Source organism: Symphalangus syndactylus, chromosome 7, assembly GCF_028878055.3.
Source record: "Symphalangus syndactylus isolate Jambi chromosome 7, NHGRI_mSymSyn1-v2.1_pri, whole genome shotgun sequence".
NCBI lineage: Eukaryota > Metazoa > Chordata > Mammalia > Primates > Hylobatidae > Symphalangus > Symphalangus syndactylus.
In genome coordinates this window covers 100,364,477-100,388,630 of record NC_072429.2, presented here as the reverse complement: position 1 = coordinate 100,388,630, position 24,154 = coordinate 100,364,477, and the positions used below count along the sequence as shown (strand labels likewise).

General features: G+C 39.5%; 1 protein-coding gene across 1 annotated transcript in view; it reads right to left on the bottom strand.

Moving 5' to 3' along the window:
* Positions 1 to 24,154, bottom strand: part of GRHL2 (grainyhead like transcription factor 2) — a 175,753-nt gene that overhangs the window by 29,529 nt on the left and 122,070 nt on the right. The window contains exons 9-12 of the mRNA XM_055286930.2: positions 20,415 to 20,573; positions 8,788 to 8,875; positions 8,143 to 8,282; positions 3,595 to 3,626 (exon numbers count right to left, since the gene is read on the bottom strand). Of these exons, the coding sequence (XP_055142905.1) occupies positions 3,595 to 3,626; positions 8,143 to 8,282; positions 8,788 to 8,875; positions 20,415 to 20,573 (419 nt within the window). The remainder of the gene's footprint in view (positions 1 to 3,594; positions 3,627 to 8,142; positions 8,283 to 8,787; positions 8,876 to 20,414; positions 20,574 to 24,154) is intronic.

The following is a 24,154-nucleotide window of genomic DNA, read 5'->3' as shown; positions in this document are numbered from 1 at the left end:
TCAACTTGCATATTATTTCAGGGGAGTTTAAAGCCTGCCCCTCTTTCTCCATAAGAGACATCCATAAATTCCACATTAAAGGACCATTCTCTACAGAAAATTATTTATTTGGCTTGTTCTTTCTTTTCATCTCTATCTCCCTCTCTTCCATTTCTCAATTAAGTATCATTTTTTTCATGGTCTGACTAGGAATCTTAACAATAACAATAGCTATGATTTTTAAAAAATCAAATTCAATGTGTCAGGACATTCTATACATTAATGCTTATAATAACGCTAGCAGGTGGCTATTATTATCCTGCTATTTTTAGATGAGAAAACTGAGACTCTAAAAGATTGTTATTTTAAGTTAAGAACTTCTAAGATCAAAACAAGATTCAAATTGTGGCTGACTGGCATGATATTTTTTAAATCCCCAAGTGATTTGATTGTGCAGCAAGAGAACTGGTGTTGAGAACTGCTGTCCAAAAGACTCTGTTTCTGCCATATCCCCTGCCTACAAGACTGGTAATGCAGAGAAGTCAACACATCTGCATGACTATGGGGTTATCAAGAGAGGGGCTCTTGTGTGTGATATCCTCTGTCTGGTCATTGTGTGAGTGATGATTTTAAGCACTCATTTGCATACTTGAACACTAATGTGAGTATTAATCGATGTGGCAAGGAGAGGAAAGAACGTGGCCAATGAGCAGTCCTGATGGAAGCTGTACAAATACCAGTGAAGCTGGCACTCCTTATGGCTAGGTGAACACATATGGTGGCCTCAGATCTGCTCCCCTCTGCCAGACACACTCATCTGGGCTTGTCACAATCTAGGTCCTACACTCCAAGGAATGAACCAAAGGTGTGCCTTTGTCAAGGCTGGAAAGCTATCTCAGCGAGGGCCTGTCTCTCAATACCTACTTTGTAGCCACACGTCGAGAATTAAGAGGGTTAGACAGTAGAGCATCATGGCTAAAAGCCAGTGATGGGAAATGCAGCGAGACTTAGGTTTAAATCCTGCCTCTATCACTTACCAGCTGTGTGTCTTTGAACAAGTCTCCTAATCTCTTGAAGCCTCAGTGTCCTCATTATAAAATGGGAGTCATGGGAAATCTGGGAGAATTCAATGAGTTCATGCATAAAGCACTTAGCACAGTGCCTAGCCAAGGTATCCAGTAATGTTAATTATTACTTTTACACATCACAATAGCCACACACCTACCATATCTTAACACTCTGGCTCCAACGCTGTTCATGTCACTTATTCAAACTCTAGTGAGATGTGTAAGAGCAAAAGATGCAGACCTTGGGCCTCAAGTTTGTACAATAACACAGGGTGAGCCAACACAGAGAAGTCAAACCAATGGAGTTACAAGTAGGTCGATGGCCATCTAACTGCAGTCAGCTTGCAAGGAAGGACAGTTTGTGGTGAGACAGATTTACAACTGAGGCCTGCACATCAAGGAGCATTCAGGACCTCAAGCCCTTCTCACTCAAAATACTAAGTTTTCCCATGAAAACAATAGCATGTTAGTGTTGGATGGAATCTTCGAGATCTTACACAAGATCCTCAATGTCAAATTAAGGAAACCAAAGCCCAGAGATCAAGGAGCTGGCCCAAGGCTTCACATTGGTAGGCGGCAGCCCAGGAGTGGAACCTGGGCTTCCTGAGCTCAGAGTCAATGTTGTTTCTGTGATGCCACATTGTGCCTCATTAAACGTGGGAATTACTGATTAGAATTCACAGTGCTAGTCATTTATGTTCATTCTGACCACTGGGAATGGATTATCTATGTGCCAAGATAAAAAGGACAGTCTAATTAGGTATTTAGAAAATTTAGAACGCAGAATTTAGAGATTAAGTCCTGGATGAGGTTCTGCTCCTCATCAGCTAGGGAATCATTTGACTCCTTTGAGATTTTCTATCTTTTAGGGTAGAAGGTGGCAAACTTTTTCTGTAAACGGGCAGGCAATAAATATTTAGACTTTGCAGGCCATATGGTCTCTGTTTTAACTACTCAACTCTGCTGCTGTAGCAGCAAAGAAGCCACAGATAATACATAAATGAATTGACACAGCTGTTTCCAGTAGCACTTCACGTAAGGACACTTGGACTTTATTTAATTTTCACATGTCATGCAATGTTATTCTTCTTTTGAATTCTTTTCAACCACTGAAAAAATGTAAAAACCATTTGTATTTTGCAGACTATACTAAAATAGGCAGTGGGCCTGATTTGGTCCTCTGGCTATAGTTTGCCAACCTCTGCTCTAGGAATAAACTCAGCAATACCTGCTCCAGTTTGCCAACTGTGAAATGTTTTGCAAGTAAATATATTAATTATATAAGAATAGGGAAGCCCTGGTTTGACTGTAGTTTGAAGAAAAAAGATCTAAAGATTTTAGTGACATACAGGTAATGCAACCAAGAACATAAAGTAGCTATTGAAAATGCATGTAGTTCTAGATTGCTTTGAGTATAAAATAGCATCCAGGTCCTAAGAAGAAATCTCCCAATATAATCTGCAACTTATGTGGTTCAGAACATATATTTATTCTGACCCAGCCAATTTTAAGGAGACTACTAACAAATTTAGTAGTATACCTTGGAGGGAAATTAAGATGTTGAGAAGTAAAACTATATTTTGCCAAGAACACTTGTAGGGAGGAAGGGGATGTTTGAATGACGAGGGAAGATGAGACTTATCCAGAGAGCAGAACTAAGGCCAATGGGTAGAAGTCAAAAGAAGGTAGACATCAGCTCAACAGACAAAAGAACTCCCTACGAGCTGGAATCATCCAATAGTGTGATGAGCTATCTCACACACACATGAACTCTCCATCACTGGGAATTTTCATGTAGAAAATGGCTGACTGCTTGTCAAAGAGGTGGTACAGCTGTTACCATCATCTACCAGAGGAGGTCAGCTAAATGACCTTAAGGTTTCTTTTTGGCCCTAAAATTCTGAGTCTACAAACTGAATTAATGGATAGAAAGCACTTTGAAGATCTGGCTGCTCCTAAAAGCCTGCAGGACCACATTCAGGATGTGGAGACATTGGGAGTCTCTGTGACTGTCTCTTACCTACAATCGAAAAGGTTCTCAGTCCAATTGGTATTCAAACCAGCCTCACTACTGGCCTGCTGGGCTAACTTCTCAGGGAGAGGGCTTTGAGAGTTGTGTGTGCATCCCAGGCAGTACTGGAAGTAGGGTAGGCTGTCATCTTTGACTCTTGCCTCAAGCTCATCTTGATCTTGTGTTGGGGCCAAACAATAGGTAAGAAGGACTACTGAGAAGATTTCACCAACTGGATTATTGATGAAAGGATGGAATGGAAGGGATGGGTCTCTTAGAAAAACAGCTAGTTATTCAAAGGGGTGGGTCTTAGGGAGGCAGCGGGTGGGGAAAGAATCCTGGAAGTAGAAAGCTATTCATTCCTCCGGCCCCCAGCCTCCCTCCCAGATGATCCCCAGAATCAAGCATCTCTCAGCTCTGAGTCCTGAGGTGAGAGGAGGGTTTCACTTCCTGCCTAGGGTTACCAGTGCTGGAAGAGCCATTACCACTGACATGAGCTGACTTGGAGTGTTGAAATGAAAGAACCGAGTGTCTTACCCTTCTCGTTCATCATCCGTGTTGTAATACACCTGTGGAATAAAACAATAGGCTTACTGTAGGTCAGAGACAAGAAATGGAAAAAATATTACGTGATGTACAGACTTTCCTAAGGCATAAACTGTCCCTTAAAAAGGCAAAAGACTAATCTGTTTAATGATGGTGTGTGTGTGTGTGTGTGTGTGTGTATTTCTAAGGAAATGCATATTTAACCTCCTTATAATCTCCACGGGGTTAATTCCTAGATTTTAATAAAATAAAATTGGAAATCTGATTATTTCTAGCTAAAGTCAGTCTGATTAGATCAACTATGGCATTAAGCCAAATCTTCCTTTTGACATTAAGGAGACATTTTGGCAGGATCTAAAATCCATTGTTTACAAAGGCTGTGGCTTTGCAGGGTGGGTCATTTCCTGCCCCTTGTGTAGCACAGTGTCTGGAGTCAGCTTGCCTGTAGACCAAATGGGGGGTGGAGAGTGGGGCAAGAGGGCAGTGTGACAGTAACTAGGCCTGTCTACTTACTCCCCACAGGGGCCCAGGGTATCCTGGCATCCCACAACCACAGAAATGTAGGAGTCAACAGTCTTCAGGCCAGGAAAGGTCATTTAGCTCTGGAAGGTGTTCCTGGCTAGAAGGAAGATCTCCAAAGACAGACTTTAGGTAGTTGGCATGGCAGAAGGCAGAATCAGATTAAAGAAATTATGCAGCATCCTTATTATTTTATAGAAGTATGGGAGAAATCCAGAGGGCATCTGCTGTGCAATATGTCCTCTTGACCCAATTATCTGTAAACATTAATTGTGGGTCTTTTGTCATCTTTATCTGTGTGTGTCAGGACTGTTGTGTTTGAGTGAAGAATAATACCTGAGTTAGTATCAGACATTTACATATTAACTCAAAAGTAGCCTCTGATTCTAGTATATTAGTCACTGTCCCTGCCCCTGCCTGGGTGAGAAACAGCTGTGTCTAGATAGACAATTTCCCTGCAAACCTTCTCAAAGGTTCTTGGCAGTTCCTGGGATGCTGCCAAGCCTAGACCTAGTTACAAAACAACACTGGTTACCTGGAACTCTCTGGGAATGAGTCATTCTAGTCGTTAGCTCAGATTTCTACAGGAATTTTTCCTCTTAATTTTTTTAATGGCTGTTGTTGTATTGTTTACTTAGTTTCTTCTTAAACAGAAAACAGTGGAGGTAAGCTTTTTCTCCCCACTGCAAGTCTCAGTGCGGCATTCAGAGCAACTGTCATTGGGATGTACTAGGAATAGGACTGCCTAATTTAATGAATATAGAGTAACCCACCTAAGTGAAGGAGGCTGGGGCATTCCACTGGCCATGCAACTGGATTATTTTGATAAAGTTCCCCATGTTGGCTTGTGTTTTGCTGCTTTCTTTAAACATGGCATAGTGTATCTATCTGGCCTGACTGCTGGCCTGTGCAAAGTTGGTTGGTGACTCAAAGATGGAAGCAGCCTTCTGTTAGGTGTTTTCCCACCCTCCTGAATGGCCTCTACATCACTGTCCTATCACTGTCCCTTCTTCGTCATTTCTCCTCCTTGCCCATAAAGACCCACTATTTCTTCCATGTCAGCTGTTGGGCCCATTGCACTAACTTAATTTTTAGAGCATGTTTTTCAAACTTTAGAGTGCATAGAAATATCTGGAGACTTTATCATAAATAAAAATTCCTGGAACTCGCTTGGGGAATTTTAACTCAAAAGATGAAGGATGGAACTCAGGAATCCGAATCCTTGTCAAGGACTCCTATGATGTGGGAAAAGTTTTTTTACAAACAACAGTGCAAGAGATGGTTTTTGAGTGTGTGAGAGAGGAGAGGAGTCCTCCTTGGGTTCAAGTGCTTTGGGGAAGGCTGATGCCTGCAAAGTAGACATTATCTAAAAAGATGATGCCGCTGCATCCCACCATTTTTCCCAATCTCGCCTAATCTCATGACCTTTAAAGGCATCTAGACATAAACAGCCTGAATATCAGGGCTTCAGTATCGGGCGAGTGAGACTGAAGGGCTCCATAGCGCCTGCACATTGGATTTATTCCTTCATACTAGTTTTGATAAGTGTCTGAAGAATATTTCAATCCACAAGTGAATCAATGAGATAATCAGAGGGGTGGGGGGCAGGTGGCCTGACAGTGAAATACCCACTCCCCAAGTCGTGTCCTTGAGTGAACAAGGACTGCTGCCCCATAGCTTCAGCATAGCTTGAGGGTGCCTCACTGGCCATGAGAACCACAGGGCTGCTGGCCCTGCAGTTGTGCACAACTGCAATGCAGCTAATGTTAGCAAGTCTCAGGACTGCAGTGGTTTCTGAGATGCATGCCAATCCTTCCGTCTCTCTTGCTCCCCTTTCTCTTTCTACCCACTTAAGGGAAACCAGCCACATCCATTGACCTGCCACTGCTGGCTCTTGTTTTGCAGGTCAAAGTTAGCCAATCTCTGTTCCATCCCCAACTCTAAGGCCATGGCACTGCCTCTTCCCTCCTGTCTTTGGAAGGATCTCCCAGGCATCTAGCTTTTTTGAGAAAAGGCAGTCTGAAAGTCCCTAGCCACTGTCCAAGCTCTTTTCCTTCAGCTAAGCTAGCTGATCAACCACAGGATAGTCACAGGTTGTTCTAGGGACAGCTGAGTATGTTCCTTTGTTGCCAGAAGCTCAGGGCAGGCTTCTTCATTGACCCCCTCATCTCCAAATCCAAGGCCATGGGAGAAGCCTGAGAGCTCTGAGGAAGGCCTCCAGATATACAGGGAGATATACAGGCAGGATATACAGGGGGGTGCTGATTGGGCTGTCTGGCAAATGCTGAAACCAACAGACTGAAAAGTCTGCACTTTTCCTTCTGATTCCACCTCAGGCTGACAGCCGGGCTCATGACACCCGGGGGCAGGAGAGGTCAGTGGACTGACAGGAGCAGCCGGATAAGGCCACTTTTCCTCTTCAGATTAATTTACACTTTGTATATTTTGGAGAAATCTTGCCAAGAGAACAGGTCAGGTTGCCAGCTTTGACATGGAACTGAGGCCAGAGTCATGACAGTAAACTAAACAATAAGAACAATTTAACTCAACTATCCCTTCTTCTGGAACGTGTGGAAACCTAGCGCCATACAATCCCATGGGGCACAGACAGTGCAGACACAAATCATCACCATGGTCTTGGGAATTAAAAAAAAAAATAGGTACTGGCATGCTTATCTTGATAAATTATACAATTCTTCCTCCCTAATTTGTGTCCTTGTTCTTATCCAACAAGTAAGACTGGATGAAAATTTTAAATCGGTTTTTAGTGTTAATGTGTTTTAAGAAACAGCTATAGGCATTTTATTACCATGTTGGGTCATGAATAACAACAAAAAAGCCGTGGTTGTAGAGTTTCTCTGTCTCATGAATCTAATAAAAGAACACAGAATACTGGCGGACAAAATACATCCAAAAGAGAAAGTAAAGCCAGTAGTGATTTCTCTTTCTACACCAAGGTCAATTCCAATGAGTGTTTGCATGCTTAGAATGGAAGAAAAACTTAAATGTGTCAGTATGTCAGTATTTCTCAAAACAGATGTTTCCTCAAAGGACTTTGGGTTTAAAAGAAAACTAATTGCTAGAAAAATTCATTAAAACCCAATTGATTTGGTGAAAAACAATTCTGGTTAATGCTAAGGAAATAATTATTTTTTTCTTTTTTCACACAATTTTTTGTTTATCACATAACAGAAAAAATACTAAAAAGAAAAAGAAAAAATCAGCCATATCTCATAACCCTGTAAAAAGTGTTGCAATTTTTCTTGCTCCCTTCAAATTCAGTTATATATTTGGGATCATAATATGAACACAAATTACTATTCTACATTGTTTTCCACTGAACATTATAATAACTAGGTCCCATGTTGCTACGTAGTTTCCATAATTAAAATTTTAGTGACTGCATAATATTCCATCAACTTGAGCTACCATAATGAGTTAATTATTGGACATTTATGTTAGTTTGAGATCTTTCGTTTCACTTGTAGATATAACTAGAAGACAGGAATTTTTTTAAGGGGGCTTGTCTACAACCTCATTTTTCTTTTGATGTGAAATGGTTTACCTATTAAATGGTAACTTTTTATTTACTAAGCGAAAATTTGTTGAATGAGTTTTATTTAAGCTGAGACTTTCCCCTTGTGCAACTTTATGCAGTTATAGGTGCAGTTCAACTTCCCACCATTAGATGGAGCTCTCTTGTGTCAGGATAATCCCGGCCATGACAAAGTTGACAGAATAAAACTTCTTACAGGTTATCAGCCTTCTCACTTTCTTCCTCTTCCACGCTTTGTCAAGGCTTCACTAACATCAGCTTACTCTCCTCTTCGACTTAGTTTCCTCTCCTGAGACATTCGTTTCTATAAAAATGCTTTTACTATAGGGAATGACATTGACTTTTTCTCTAGTGAATGGAAGGTAAGTTATTTTTAAGGTCAACACTGTCTGAAATGCTTCTATCTTAAAGCCCTACTTGCCCTGTGGATGGATGGGAGGTGGGCGTTAGCTGGTAGGTCATACCTGTCCGGTCCTCTGCAGGTTTGCAAAGTGAACATCAGGTATGAAGAGAACTGGCTGTGAGTGAAGATCAGGCATGGTTTTGAAGTAGGTGATGTCACTCTTCTTCTGTAAAGGTATGGCAGCCAACTTCCCATCAGAGGCTGGATGGGATCACAAAACTCATAAACGAAAGAGTCATATATGACTAAGAACTCTCAATTGTAAGTCCTAGTCTTAAAGTCCACAATTTTCTCATATGAAGCTTTCTGAATACCATAGATGTGAACACACTTTAACATCTCCCACCACCTCATCCCAGCAAAACCAACAGGAGCGTAGACTTCAAGTGAGCACTGCTGAGGTGGAGCTTGAGGCCCCTCACACCCTCCTGTCCCTTCACGCACCGAAGATTCCTTGTCTGCAGAAGGAGGATGCTGGTCTCCACATTTTACAAAGTCCTTCCTAGCTCAAACACAATGTGCTCATGTGATTCTATTTGCTTTTCACAGGGATAATCAATCACCCTGTCTCCACTGCCAGGGGAAAGCAAACCATGCCTTGCATGTATGTAGTTTTACCTGCAACCCACTTCTTCCACCTGTTCTCCCAGTGGACACAGCCCACCTGGAGTCTTTAGAAAGCAACATTAGTCTCAGTGAAACTCACAGCTGTTGCATTGAGTTTGGGAGGCCTGGCCTTTCCCCTTCTTCCTGTTCTGCTTCCGCTCTTCATCTCGGATTTTTCTTTCTGCTCCCTGATAGGAAAAAAACAAATACAGACAATGCCAGGCATATTAGCAGAGCATGCAAAAGTCATGTCAAACATAAGTCATGAGGATATGAAACAATACAGGGGAGGGGGAAACCAAGCAGCCCCATTTCTATTCCTCTGGCAAGGTTGGGCTTTGGCTCTGAAAGCCAAGACCACTCATAAGTCTATACCACATTTGTGACCTGTGAGGGATCCCGCCTCTCCCAGATTTTCTCTCCTTTTTTGGTATCTTTCCTATTTAAAGAAATTCAGTTTTGAATCCACATGGAAAGAATCAACCCAGTTCCCTAAACCAGTGAAATCCATTAAGTGACTTTAGTGATTATAATAAAATGTCAGAAGATGAATCATTGACCCATTAAATGTATTCCTAGGCATGGAGAGGGCTTTAAAGTGTGAATTCCCTATAAAATGTTTCCTTTGCTTTCCTTTTAAACTTTAAAAAATTATTACAGTGGTGGAAATAAAAGAAGCCATAAGGAAACCACACGAGATGTAGAACCACTTTGCACATGTAAGTATGGTTTTTGTTTTTGTTTTAATATTTCCATATGTTCTTAGAGATGGTGCTCATTCAACCAAATAGAAAAATGTTTAGTCTATTAAACTCCTTTTTGCTCCTCTGTTTTTGCAATTTGGCTTTTTCATGGGCTTCTCTTGCCAAATTGCCAAATCACATCCTACTTAACCAATTGACCACCACCTTATATCTCTTTACTTCCTGGCCTATAACGATGCCCTATCTTTTCTCTGTGGTTATTTCTGTATATGAGCTTTGCTAACTCATTTTCTTCTCCTTATCCCCCAAATATAGACATTCCAACATGGGTTCCTTTTCCTTGTTCTATCTCTACTCTTGCTGTGGAAGAATTAATCTGTATCTTTGTTTTCACAAGGCACTAGGCAGGTGACACTCTGATCAACATCTCCAACCTAAACTCCTTCCCTAAGTTTCAGATTCACATTTACAGTTCTTGCCCATTGTGGTGGCATATTTAGGGAGCAGTAATGCACAGAATGGCCAGCAACCTTTCACCCTTCCGAAATTGTCCCCAAATCATCACATACAAAACAGATAGATTTAACAATATAAAAATGTAATCCTTCTGTATGCAAACAAATCAATTAAAAGACAAAAGACAAGTTGGCAAAAACACTTGCAATAAAATATCACATAAAATGTCAAATCCTTAATATATAAATAATGGTTCAAATTTTAAAAACAGCTAACATACTAATAGAAAAATGGACAAGAGTCATGAAATGGGCAATTCACAGAAAAAGACACACAAATGGTTTGAATTATTATAAAACAATGAGATATATTTTTTGCTTATCAAATTGGCTTTTGTAGAAAAGCAGATTCCCAATTCTGGCCAGCATAATGCCATGACACAGTGAGAATTTCTGGTCAATGAAGGCTTCACAAAAGAGATGGCTTATGGCTTTTAAACTAATTTTTGGAGAATGAGTAATAATAGCTAACTCTGCGCCAGGGAATTTCTAAGAGCTTTACATAATAGAATTGAAATAGCTGAATATTTTAACCAGATCATTTAAATATGCATTTTTATATTTTAAAAACTACCAAATGGAATAATTATCTTACTTATTACCAAAGGGGGGGATTTTATAGTGCTTCATATGAAGTTTTGAATTGTCATTGATACTTGCAGATCATGGAAATTCACAGCAAAAGAGGCATAAAATATAAAACTATCTGCTTGGGAAGTCTCTTCATGATATATAAAGGTTTTGTACAGTTTTGTGCTAGAAAACATATTTTCAAAAAATGAAGTGTTAAATGCGCAGATATAATCTTCAATTGGATGTGAAACATAAGCAAGGGGTTCTTCAAAATACTAAAGTCTGTAACAGGAACTATTTTTTTCTTGGGTCCATGTAAGGCATTTTTCTATGTGCTTGGGACTCTGTACAATATAACATTTAATATAAATAAAATTTAGATATTTGTTAACCTGTATAAATTATAACTGCCCCCAGAAACACCCCAAGTTGGGTCAAGGAATTTGATTTCTGAGTTAATGTTTTATTTTGTACTATTTATGAGGAAAGGGACCAGAATTAATCTGTTTCAAGATTTATATACAAGCATACCTCAGAGGTACTGTGGGTTCAGTTCCAGATCCCCATAAAAAAAACAAATATTGAAATAAAAAGAGCTGTACTTTTTTTTGTTCCCCAGTGCATAGAGAGGTTATGTTTGCACTATATCAAGTGTGCAATAGCATTATGTCTAAAAAATGTACATACCTTACTTAAAAATACTTCATTGCTAAAAAAAAAAATACACACTGAGGCTTTAGCAAGTTGTAATCTTTTTGCTAATAGATGGTCTTACCTTGATGTTAATAGCTGCTGACTGATCAGGGTGGGGGTTGCTGAAGGTTGGGGTGGCTGTAACAATTTCTTACAATAAGGCAAAAATGAAGTTTGATGCATCAATTAACTCTTCCTTTCAGGAAAGATTTCTCTGTACCACGTGATGCTGTTTGATAGCATTTCACCCACAGTAGGACTTCTTTCAAAATTGGAATCAATCCTCCCAAGCACTGCTGCTGCTTTATCAACTAAGTTTATGTAATATTCTAAATTCTTTGTTGTCATTCCAACAATGTTCACAGCCTTTCCACCAGTAGTAGATTCTATCTCACTTTCTTTGCTCATCCATAAGATGCAACTCCTCATATGTTCAAGTTTTCTTATGAGATTGCAGCAATTCAATCACATCTTTAGGCTCCACTTCTAGTTCTAGTCTTGCTGTTTCCATCACATCTGCAGTTACTTCCTCTGCTGAAGTATTGAACACCGCAAAGTCATCCATGAGGGCTGGAATCAACTTCTTCCAAACTCCTGTTAATGTTAATATTTTGACCTCCTCCCATGAATCATGAATGTTTTTAATGGCATCTAAAATGGTGAATTCTTGCCAAAAGGCCTTCAACTGACTTTGCCCAGAACCATCAGTGGAATCACTATCTACACCAGCAACAGCCTTACAAAACATATTTCTTAAATAAAAAGACTGGAAAATCAAAATTATTCCTCGATCCATGGGCTGCAGAATGGATGTTGTTGTGTTAGCAGGCATGAAAACAATATTAATATTTTTGTACATCTCCATCAGAGCTCTTGGGTGACTGGGAACATTGTCAATTAAAAGGGATCTTTTTTTCCTGTGCAGTGGGTCTCAACAGTGGGCTTAAAATGAAGCCCACCAAAAACACATAAGCTGTCATCCAGGCTTTGTTGTTTTGTTTACAGAGCACAAGCAGACTAGATACAGCAAGATTCTTAAGGACCCTAGGATTTTGGGAATGGTAAATGAGCACTGACTTCAACTTAAAGACAGCAGCTGCATTAGCCCCTAACGAGAAAGTCAGCCTCTCCTTTGAGGCTTCAAAGCCAGGCATTGACTTCTCTCTAGTTATGAAAGTCCTAGGTGACATCTCCCAATAGAAGGCTGTTTGTTCTACAATGAAAATCTGTTGTTTAGTATAGCCACCTTCATCAATGATCTTAGTTACATCTTCTGCATAACTTGCTGCAGCTTCTACATCAGCACTTGCTGTTTAATCTTGCACATTTATGTTATGGAGATGGTTTCTTTGCTTGAATGTTATGAAGTGATCTCTTCTAGCTTCAAACTTTTCTTCTGCAGCTTCCTCATCTCTCTCAGCCTTCACAGAGTTGAAAAGAGTTAGGGCCCTTGCTCTGGATTAGGCTTTGGCCTAAGGGAATGCTGTGGCTGGTTTAATTTTCTATACAGGCCACTAAAACTTTCTCCACAACAGCAGTAGGGCAGTTTCACTTTCTTATCACTTGTGTGTTCACTGGAGTAGCACTTTTAATTTCCTTCAGGGACTTTTCCTTTGCATTTGCACCTTGGCTAACCAATACAAGAGGCCCAGCTCTTGGCCTGTGTCAGCTTTTGATATGCCTTCCTCCCTAAGCTTAATTATTTCTAGCTTCTGATTAAAGTGAGAGAGATGCAATTGTTCCTTTCACTTGAACACTCAGGGGCCATTGTAGGTTTATTCATTGGCTTGGTTTCATATGGTTGTGTCTCAGGCAATAGGAAGACCAAAGGAAGAGAGGGAGAGAGACTAGGGAACGGCTGGTTGGTGGAGCAATCAGAACATACACAACACTGATCAATGAAGTTCACCATCTTATATGGGTGCAGTTGGAGATGCCCCAAAACAATTACAACAGTAACACCAATGATCATTGATCACAAATTAACATGACAGATATAATAATAATGAAAATGTTTGAAATGTTGAGAGAATCACCAAAATGTGACACAGAGACACGAACACATGCTGTTGGCAAAATGGAGCTGACAGACTTGATCGATACAGGGTTGTCACAAACCTTCGATTTTTAAAAACTTGTTTTCTGTGAAACATAATAAAGCAAAGCACAATAAAACGAGGTAAGTCTGTATGTTCAATGTAGAATTTTAGCAAAATCACTTGCTTATTTTTCAGGCATTCTTTTATATGCCAAACCCAAAGAATTAACATAAAACATAGGGTATCTATACAGCAGATGGTGGCCCTTCTACAGAAGAAATTTCCTGCCCAGAATGCCCAGCTATCAGCATGACAAAACAACTTTGATAGTATCTACTCAAGAGAATCACAATTCTTATTTCTAGAATAAAGCTTTTGACTTCACAGTGACCCCAGGAAGCTTCAATACATTCCATTAAAATAAAGAAAACATTCCTTGAGCAAGACCTTCCAAGTATTCCACCTCTTCCTATGATTCTTTGTGACCTGAGACTTTTAGAAAATATTCTTTCTACTGTTATTAAAGTGCAAAAGTCTAGTTCTTCCAGAGGAGAATAATTTGCTACAAATACAAAATTTGTCATTTGAAAATAATTCCCTCCATCTAAATGTTCACTATAGAGTGTTAAATTTGGAAAATAGATCTGAAAAATTCCTGCCAATATTGTGATCATTTTTGCCACCACTCGAGAGGTGATGGCTGTCTTTGTTTTTTATTTAACACTTAAGTTGCTCCTCTACATGTATTTTAAGAATGTGGCTTTATTTCTCGGTTTTTCCACAATATGTAGCTATTGTTTGCAGTAATACAAAACCTTCACGACAGATTGTGAAAGAATTTAATGTTAGCATAAAGATATGCACACAGGTATCTATATATGTAGCTATATAAACAGATCCTGAATTTTTAAAATGTATTAACACATGCATTTCAATAGAAGTATCTTAATACCAAGAATGGTTAGGGAAGCCCTTTATTTTCATCTGCAGTCTCACAGGTGTGAGATTAATTAGAATTGATTAATTAATTGATTAATTAGAAATCAAGCTGGAGAACTGTAAATAGTACAGAATTCCGTCTCTTGAAAACTACAGTCTGTGATGAGAAAATGTATGGTTTTAAAATGGAATAGCTCTCAACTCTTTTGCCTGAAAGGATAAGTCAAAGTGGGCATTTGTATTTACACACCCATTTGAAAAGTATAAAAATTAAACTTTCATTTCTCTTTTTAATCTCCCAGGAATTAGTTTTACCTGGATTTTGAAATTAGAGCTGCAAAAATGATGACAAATTACAGCAAAAGATTTTGGGTCTAGTTTGTTAAAGAAATTGACAGTAATTACAATGAATACACCCTGCAGGACCCATGAGATTTCTTCCTTATGATTTTCCTGACACCCCCGACTCCAACCCTTAATATCAGGGTGTGTAACTACCTGCTAGAAGCTCTTGACGTCACTACTTACTTGGAATAAATGCTTATCATTTACCCAACATTCTCCAACCATTTTCTTTTACTTTGCACTGATATTTACTAGACTGGTACATAAAATAGGAGCCATTGGAAATGCCACCTACTTTCTGATTGGCAAGGCATTTGTTGACACAGTCCTTCCCAGTTTTTATGCATATTTACAAATATGTTCACACAAATAAGTGGTCCTCCCAATCATTTCTTTCCTTGCCACAGATTACCCTCTTAACATGACCTCAGGAAACAACTGCTTTGGAAAAATCCACACGATCCGCTTTTTCGCCCTCTCCCTTTTACAGTTTAAAATAACTGAATGAAAATGTATAAAAATATTTTCAAACAAAAGGTATAATCAATCAATAATTGTATCTGCCCTCTTAGTGTCTTATAATCCCTCTCATTCTAGGACATAGGTGAACAACAATATAACATTCTCTGCACATTCTGCATGCTTTTATTCTTTGTTTTTCTTATTTATTATATTAACACTATAATATAAAATAATTTTAGGAGAATCCTTAAGCCCTCTCTCTCACTTTCATTTCCAACTACCAAAGTGAATATGAATGGATTGCCAGGTTCCTCTATTCAATTCTTCCCCCTCTTTCTCTTCATCTCTAACTTTATTCTTTATTTCCAAGAAGGGGATTCATGGAGGGGGATTCTACAATCTCCCCTGGAATATCTGAAATTAAGTAAAGGAATTCAAATTATTTAAATGCTTCCTTATTTGTGCTTTAAAAAATTATCTGTTATATATCATTTGAAAATGTTTTCTTAGTATTTAATATGCTGAATTAAAGACATAAGCTGATTTTTTTGGTTCGGTTTTGTTTCTAAAGCCCACCTTGGCTCTTTGTTGAGGTTTTGAATTGCCAGTTGTCATTTTGGTATTTTATGTATAAAGTTATTTATCAATTCCAGGAGAATGAGTTTGAAATCAGGCCTAGATTTGCATCTAACTACTCTGCATTCTCACTGCGTGTCTCTGGGCAAATTGCTTATGCTGTCTGTACCTTTGATATTTCACCATTTTTATACAACTGTGTCTATTGATTTAACAGGCCTCTGGCAACTGTCATGGAAACTTCTCTACTGTCTTGGAAACTGTCCTACTAATTGCTGTGTCATGGAAACTGTCCTACTATGTACTGTCCTATTGTGTACTGTCCTACTGTGAACTGTCCTACTGTGTACTGCCCTGTGTACTGTAAACTGTCCTACTGTGTACTGCCCTGTGTACTGTAAACTGTCCTACTGTGTACTGTCCTACTGTGTACTGTGAACTGTTCTACTGTGTACTGTCCTACTGTGTACTGTGAACTGTTCTACTGTGTACTGTCCTACTGTGTACTGTGAACTGTCCTACTGTGTACTGCCCTACTGTGTACTGTAAACTGTCCTACTGTGTACTGTCCTACTGTGTACTGTGAACTGTCCTACTGTGTACTGTCCTACTGTGTACTGTGAACCGTCTTACTGTGAACTGTCCTGCTGTGTACTCTGAACTGTCCTAAACTGTTCTACTGTGTACTGTAAACTGTCCTACTGTGTACTGTCCTACTGTGTACTGTGAACAGTTCTACTGTGTACTGTCCTACTGTGTACTGTGAACTGTCTTACTGTGAACTGTCCTACTGTGTACTCTGAACTGTCCTACACTGTTCTACTGTGTACTGTCCTACTGTCCTACCAGTGTCATGGAAACTGTCCTACTATGTACTGTCCTACTGTGTACTGTGAACTGTCCTACTGTGTACTCTGAACTGTCCTAAATTGTTCTACTGTGTACTGTCCTACTGTCCTACCAGTGTCATGGAAACTGTCCTACTGATTGCTGTGCTGCTCTGATGGCTGGATAATTGGCATTAACTGAAATCATCATGGCCTGAAAGGCCGTTGAGACTTTGGGGATATTTACTGCCATGCCGCATGTCCCTAACCCCTATGCAGTTCTTGTTAACGTGTTTTCTTTCTGTTTTCCTGACCATCTCTGCTTTCTCCTGCCACTGCTAAACCAGAACTCTCAGACATGTTAACAGTACATAGACCTTTAATACAACTGACTGCAGCACCTTTAAGAGTGACGGGCTGAATTAACAGCATTTGCAGTGACCTGGATAAGATTGGAGACTATTACTCTAAGTGATGTAACTCAGGAATGGAAAATCAAACATCATATGTTCTCACTGATATGTGGGAGGTAAACTATGAGGACCCAAAGGCATAAAAATGATGCAGTGGACTTTGGGGACTTCTGGGGAAAAGTGGGAGGGGGTTGAGGGATAAAAGACTACAAATATGGTGCAGTGTGTACTGCTCGGGTGATGGGCACACCAAAATCTCACAAATCACCACTAAAGAGCTTACTCATGTAACCAAATATTACCTGTACCCCAATAACTTATGGAAAAATAATTTTAAAAAAGAGTTGATGGGCAATATTGAACTGGCTACTAAAATCTTTTCCCTGTTCCTCTCTCTTCTCAGCATCTAATATGAAGTAGTATCCTTTCACTTACTGTTAATCTCTATAAGCAGTGAGTCAACTTATTTTATTTCTCATATACCCTTCCTATCCTTCCCAATTTTAAAATAATTGTACGATGTCTACCTTGTCAGAATATACTGTCACACTGTCTCCGCCATCATTTAGAATTAGATCTACAGGTAAATAGATCCTGAATGCTCACCACCCGTCGTTTTATCAATGTCCTTACAGTAATATTGCTTGTCTAAAGTTTGTTCACTACTAGAGTCCCCGAGAATATTCTCTGGATTTTGGGGGCTTGTTTATTTTGTTTGTGCCTGCAGTCTTTATACTTCAAAGTCAATTTGGCTGTGTATAAAATCCTTGGCTCATATTTTCTTTACTTGATTACCTCAAATATCGTTGTCTTCTGACAAGGTGTTGCTGTTGAAAAGTTTGGTAATCAGATTTTCCTTATAAGTGATTTAATATTTATTTTATTTGGCCGGGCGCGGTGGCTCACGCTTGTAATCCCAGCACTCTGGGAGGCCGAGGCGGGCGGATCACGAGGTCAGGAGATCGAGACCACGGTGAAACCCTGTCTCTACTAAAAATACAAAAAAAATTAGCCGGGCGTGGTGGCGGGCGCCTGTAGTCCCAGCTACTTGGAGAGGCTGAGGCAGGAGAATGGCGTGAACCCGGGAGGTGGAGCTTGCAGTGAGCCGAGATCGCGCCACTGCACTCCAGCCTGGGTGACAGAGCGAGACTGCGTCTCAAAAAAAAAAAAAAAAAAAAAAAATATTTATTTTATTTACTTAGATGCCCAAAGAATATTATTTTCTTTTTTCAAAAAGTCCAATAGCTTAACTATTTTGTATTGGTTATACTGGATCAATTTTCCCAAGTGGGTGGTAGGCTGTTTAAATACATATGCTTTCTGTTTAAAGTTTTCCTTAGAGCATATGTATTTAAACGCATATTTAAAGCAATGTATTTTTAGTATTCCATCCTCCCACTTTTTTTTCCTCAAAGATTCCTATTATATGTATATTGGATTTCATTTTTTTTTTTTAGATAGGGTCTTGCTCTGTCACCCAGGCTGGAGCATATGTCACCATAACCTCAAACTCCTGGACTCAAGCAATCCTCCTGCTTCAGCCTCCTGAGTACCTAGAACTACAGACATGCATCACTGAACCTGGCTAATTTTTACATTTTTTTGTAGAGACAGGGGTCTCGTTTTGTTGCCTAAGCTGGTCTCGAACTCCTGGACTCATGTGATCCTTCCATCTTGGCCTCCCAAAGTGCTGGAATTACAGGTGTGAGCCATGCACCTGGCCTATATTACATCTTCTTTACCTTTCTTCTATATCTGTATTTTCTTTCACACCTCTTTCATTTCCTCTGATTTAAAAATTTTATTGTTTTCCAGCTTGTTTTCTTAAAGCATTATCTTTTATATTTATTTACTCTTGTGTTGCTTCTAGCATAGTGTTAATTTCTAATCTATTTTAATCTTTTATTTCTAAATTCCTTGAGTTCCATCTCATCTCTTTTCGAGTCATTCTATTTTCTACACATCTCAAGTTGATTTTTTCAAATTGTGATTTACGTTGATCTTCATAACTTCCATTATTTCCTTAATTTCATTTAGCTTATTTTGAAATGTTAGGCTACAGTTTTCACCTGTTTTATGGGCCTGTCTCTTTGATAGGCATTCATTATTCATGGGGAAGTCAGTCTGATCTCAATCTATTTTTTCATGAAACATTGTATGGGATTCAACTGCTTTTTCTTTTCTGTTGGTCATTTTCAAGTGAAATGAGTGAGCCAGGATTTCTTCTAGCTTCATGGCTCCTAGGATCCCCATCTGGTGTGTTCACAAAGTGATACAAATATAGTCAGATTTTCTGAGATCTGCCTACTCTGTATCCCGTCCCATCTTCCTCTTCATTTTTATTTTGACCTCTTTCCTTTTCACCTTTTTTTTTTCAACTCAGCTTAGACTTCACTCCGATAATTTTTTTTTTCTCCAAAGCAGGAATTTGTCTTAGAAGGGAACTTTAGTTTCTGACTTCTCAGAGTTCATAGAGCCCAAAACATTTCAATGCTCAGTGCTCTTGCACTCACTGGCAAATTAGAATCCACTAGATCTGTACCCTCCCACCCGAGTCTCACATGCTGTCCTAAGACAGCCCAATTCACTTTCCAGTGAGTACTTTGGACAATTTTGTAGGTTTCCTGTTCTTTGGCTATCAAGTGGCCCCATTACTTTCCCTCACAAATGCTGATATCACACAGGTTTTGAAATTGTTGATGCTTGGTCCTATTCATATTTGGGATTTGTGAGGATCTCCTGTCACCTAATCATAGGGTTTTAAGTTTTGCTGTTCACATTTTTCAATTCCTTTGGGGTGGGATTCAGGGAGATTCAAAGTACATGTTTACTGAGTGCGTATGTACTAATGAATTTATTTTATAAGTGCTATTTCCATTCCAAAAAGTCCTAGATGAGGTCCCATTTAACCCACAAAATAGTAACGGATGCCCTGATATGCTCTGGGACAGGGTCTATGCCCAGTAAAGAATATTAATCTGTTATTTGAGCTATCTAATTGGATCAAACTTACAGCACAATGTGTTATAGACTAAAGTTTGTGTGCCCCCAAAATTCATATGTGGGACTCCCAATTCCCAATGTGATGGTATTTGGAGGTGAAATTTTGGGGAGGTAATTGGGTTTAGATGAGGCCATGAGGGTAGAGTCTTTATGATAGAATTTGTGTCCTTAGAAAAAGAGACACCAGAGAGCTTGTGCACGTGCTGTCTCTCTATGCCATGTGAGGACACAGTGAGAAGACAGCTGTCTGCAAGCCAGGAAGTGAGCCCTCACTAGGATCCAAATTAGCTGACACCTTGACCTTGGACTTTCTAGCCTCTAGAACTTTGAGGAATACATTTCAGTTGTTTAAGCCACCCAGTCTATGGTTTTTTGTTATAGCAGCCTGAGCTGACTAAGAAACAGTCAGTCATTAAATTAGTCATAAAAATGATAAACTAAAAAGAAAAAAATAGTTGACTGAAGACTTCCTAGATATCTAACAGGAACTGAGAATAGAAGATTACCACTCCCACTGTGATGAGTAAAGTGACTATTTTGACACCACTAGACAAGTGAAGGTGACAAGGAAGAAATGCCATTAAAAGTAATATCTAATAAAAAAGATACCTTTATAAAAAACTATCATCTTTACTCACTTTGTCACAGAAGACCTTGATCTGGCAATAAGCTCTATGAATGGGTTTATTGCTACGATTGTTATAACTGTATGTGTCAATCTGAATCATCAAAGGAAGTCCTTTCACCCCTTTTTGGGAGGAGAAATCTGTGCTCAAGCAATTCACGGTGATGAAAATCTGAGGGAAAGAGAAAGAAAAAGTTCACAAGTCACCATAAAAAGAATGTGCAATAAATGCATAAACTTTAGACTTTAAGTCAAAATACTAAACAACCCCATAAAGACAACTGAAGAATATTTTGATATTCTTTTCACATAAAAACATGCTGAGCATATAATTTATAATTATACATTATTTTTAAAATCTGCTTTCATATTTAACTTGAAACAGACCATTTAAACTGCTTTCCTGGAAGTATATCAGCAAAGTCTTACTCTTTTTTTTTTTTTTTTTCCTGAGACGGAGTCTCACTCTGTCGCCCAGGTTGGAGTGCAGTGGCGCAATCTCAGCTCACTGCAACCTCCGCCTCCCGGGTTCACACCATTCTCCTGCCTAAGCCTCCTGAGTAGCTGGGACTACAGGCTCCCGCCACCACGTCTGGCTAATTTTTTGTATTTTTAGTAGAGATGGAGTTTCACCCTGTTAGCCAGGATGGTCTCAATCTCCTGACCTTGTGATCCGCCTGCCTCGGCCTCCCAAAGTGCTGGCATGACAGGCGTGAGCCACCGTGCCTGGCCAAGTCTTACTTATTTTTTAAACCTGCATAAGTGGCCTGGGTAAAACACTGTTTCCTCAACATATCCAAGTTGCCACTTCTAATAGTTATATCAGTTATTCTAATCTCTGGCCTGTGGAATAAAAAAAAATCAGATAACACCTTCCTTTGCACATTATTGCATTGAAATCTAGTTATTTGTTTACATATCTGTCTTTCTTCCTTGATTCTGAAGCATGCAATATGAGACCACTTATTATTTTTGTATTACTGGTACCTAGTGCCTGGAGGAAAGTAAGCACTCAATAAACATTAGATGAGTGAATCACTGAGGTAATCTGCAGAAAGCCTACTAGATTGGGAGTCAAATGCCCCAGGTTTTAGCCCCAGCTGTAACATTAACCAGCCAAGAAACCTTACACAAGTCACTTAATTTCAAATTTCAATTTTCCCTTTAGGATCCCTCCCTGAAGGACAAAATGTAGACACAAATAACTTCCAGGTTAGTGAAAAAGTAAAAGACCATTAAATGTAAGATCTGAAACAGGAGAGAGAAAATATAGTGAATATAGTGAAGGCATCAACATCATCACCTTACAGCACAGGGCATCAAGAGATATAAGAGAAATCACATAAATTCAAAAAAATGGAAACTCAAGGAAATTAATAAGATTATAGTGCTGACCAACAAAAGAACTAAAAATAATTATTTTTTTTTATAAAATATTGGTAAGAAGAGAAGGAGAAGTGTAAATGAGCTAAATTTCTCCTCATTTTAAATAGTGGATGGCAGTCCATCAATACCATTTAAGAGTGATTTATCTCGGAATTGAGGTATCAGTGTAGCACCCAGGTTTACATGGTAACTACACTGATGATTAAGAGGTGGTTTCTGGGGACATCCAGGCACACTATATTATACTCTTGGTACTATTTTCATTTGATGCCACATGTATTCTTTTTATTTAAAATAAAATGTTAAACTATTCATTGCTTTAAAATTGTAAAATTATGTATTCTGAAAACTATTTCATTAGATGTAGTATTTAATGCTTGTCTTATTTGATTCCCCGGGTTTTCCATTCACCTTTAAGCCTTGGACCTGAAGTCCCTCACACCACAGCGACACTATGGAGAGCAGCCCTCAAGGAAGCAAAGCCATGAGAAACGGACTGCATGTTAAAGGCTTTTCAGCCGGGCGTGGTGGCTCATGCCTGTAATCCCAGCACTTCGGAAGGCTGAGGCAGAGGGATCACCTGAGCTCAGGAGTTTGAGATCAGCCTGGGCAACATAGTGCGATCCCATCTCTACAAAAAGTTTAAAAATTAGCCGAGTGTAGTGGTGCATCCCTGTAGTCCCAGCTACTTGGGAGGCTGAGATGGGAGGATTGCTTGAGCCCGGGAGGTTGACGCTGCAGTGAGCTGAGATTGCGCCACTACACTCCCAGCCTGGGTGACAGAGCAAGATACTGTCTTGAAATAAATAAATAAAATAAAAGCCTTTTGAATTTTTGATTTAACTACTAGGCCCGATCTAGTTCATTTCAAACCCAAAGCCTGTAGGCTTTTGGCAATCCAGGCATCTCATTTTTAGTGCTACATCTCCACAAACCTCATTTTTATTTTATTTTTGAGCTCCTCACCTGGCACTGAGGAATGTCTTGGTGGGGTACCACATCCACACCAATCAGGCCAGATGACAGGGCTTAGTGACAAGCTGATTACAGCAACCCTATGCCCTGACCCCTGGGCTCTCACACTTCAGCCACTGCCTGAAAACAAGTGCCCAACAACGATCTAATTATGCCAACAAATCTAGCAAACTAAGGTACAACATGGGGACCATCAGTAATGAAATTGTACTGTAGATGGGAGGTCAGGGGAAAAAGAAAAAAAAAAGTACTGTATATGGAATCAATGCTAAATGAGTAGATTTTCGCTGCTTTTACCAAAGACAAAAAGAAATGGGAAACTGTGTGAGACGATGGATATGAGATGATGGATAAAGTATCTACATGTATTCCATAACATCCTGCTGTGTGTCTTAAATATATACCATTAAAAGTTGCTTTAAAAAAAAAGATGATCTAACTGCCAATATATTCATTTCCTTCATTCATTTCTTTAATTCATGTATTCACTCATTCAGTCTGTAAACATCCACACAAGCCCACAATGGGTCAAACACAACATTAGATACGGGGGATAGAAAAGAAACTCAAACCCCTGCTTCATGGAGCTGACAGTCCAAGAGGGAGACAGATGAGTGATCCAGCAGTGACCAACACAGAGTGGTCCTCTGTGTTGTGTGTACAGAGAGGCAGGTGTGTACAGAGGCCCCAGGAAGACAAAACAGAGCCCTGGGCATGGAGAACACTAGTGAAATACAAACCCACACATTCACTGGGCTTACAGCAGCGGTCTGACAAGGACTGAGGAAGAGTAAAGAAAAAGAGAATGACTAAAGATGCAAATGTCAGGTGATTCACAGGAACTGAGTGATAAAAGACTACTAAGAAAGAACACACAGGCTGGGCGTGGTGGCTCACACCTGTAATCCCAGCACTTTGAGAGGCTTAGGAGGGTGGATCACTGGAGGTTCGAGACCAGCCTGGCCAACACGGTGAAACCCCATCTCTACTAAAAATACAAAAATTAGCTGGGTATGGTGGCGGGCACCTGTAATCCCAGCTACTCAGGAGGCTGAGGCAGGAGAATCTCTTAAACCTGGGAGGCAGAGGTTGCAGTGAGCCGAGATCATGCCATTGCACTCCAGCTTGGGCAACAAGAGTGAAACTCTGTCAAAAAGAAAGAGAGAAAGAGAGAGAGAGAGAAAGGAAGGAAGGAAGAAAAAAAGAAGAAAGAAAGAAAGAAAGAAAGAAAGAAAGAAAGAAAGAAAGAAAGAAGAAAGAAAAGAAAGAGAAAGAAAACGCTATGTCTGATTCTCCTACTGGTTTTCCATGGTATAAGTATTTTGCCCACTGCAGTCACACAGACAGAAAATGCTATCTACTGTCCCTGGAGAAGCCCTAATGGCAGAGAAT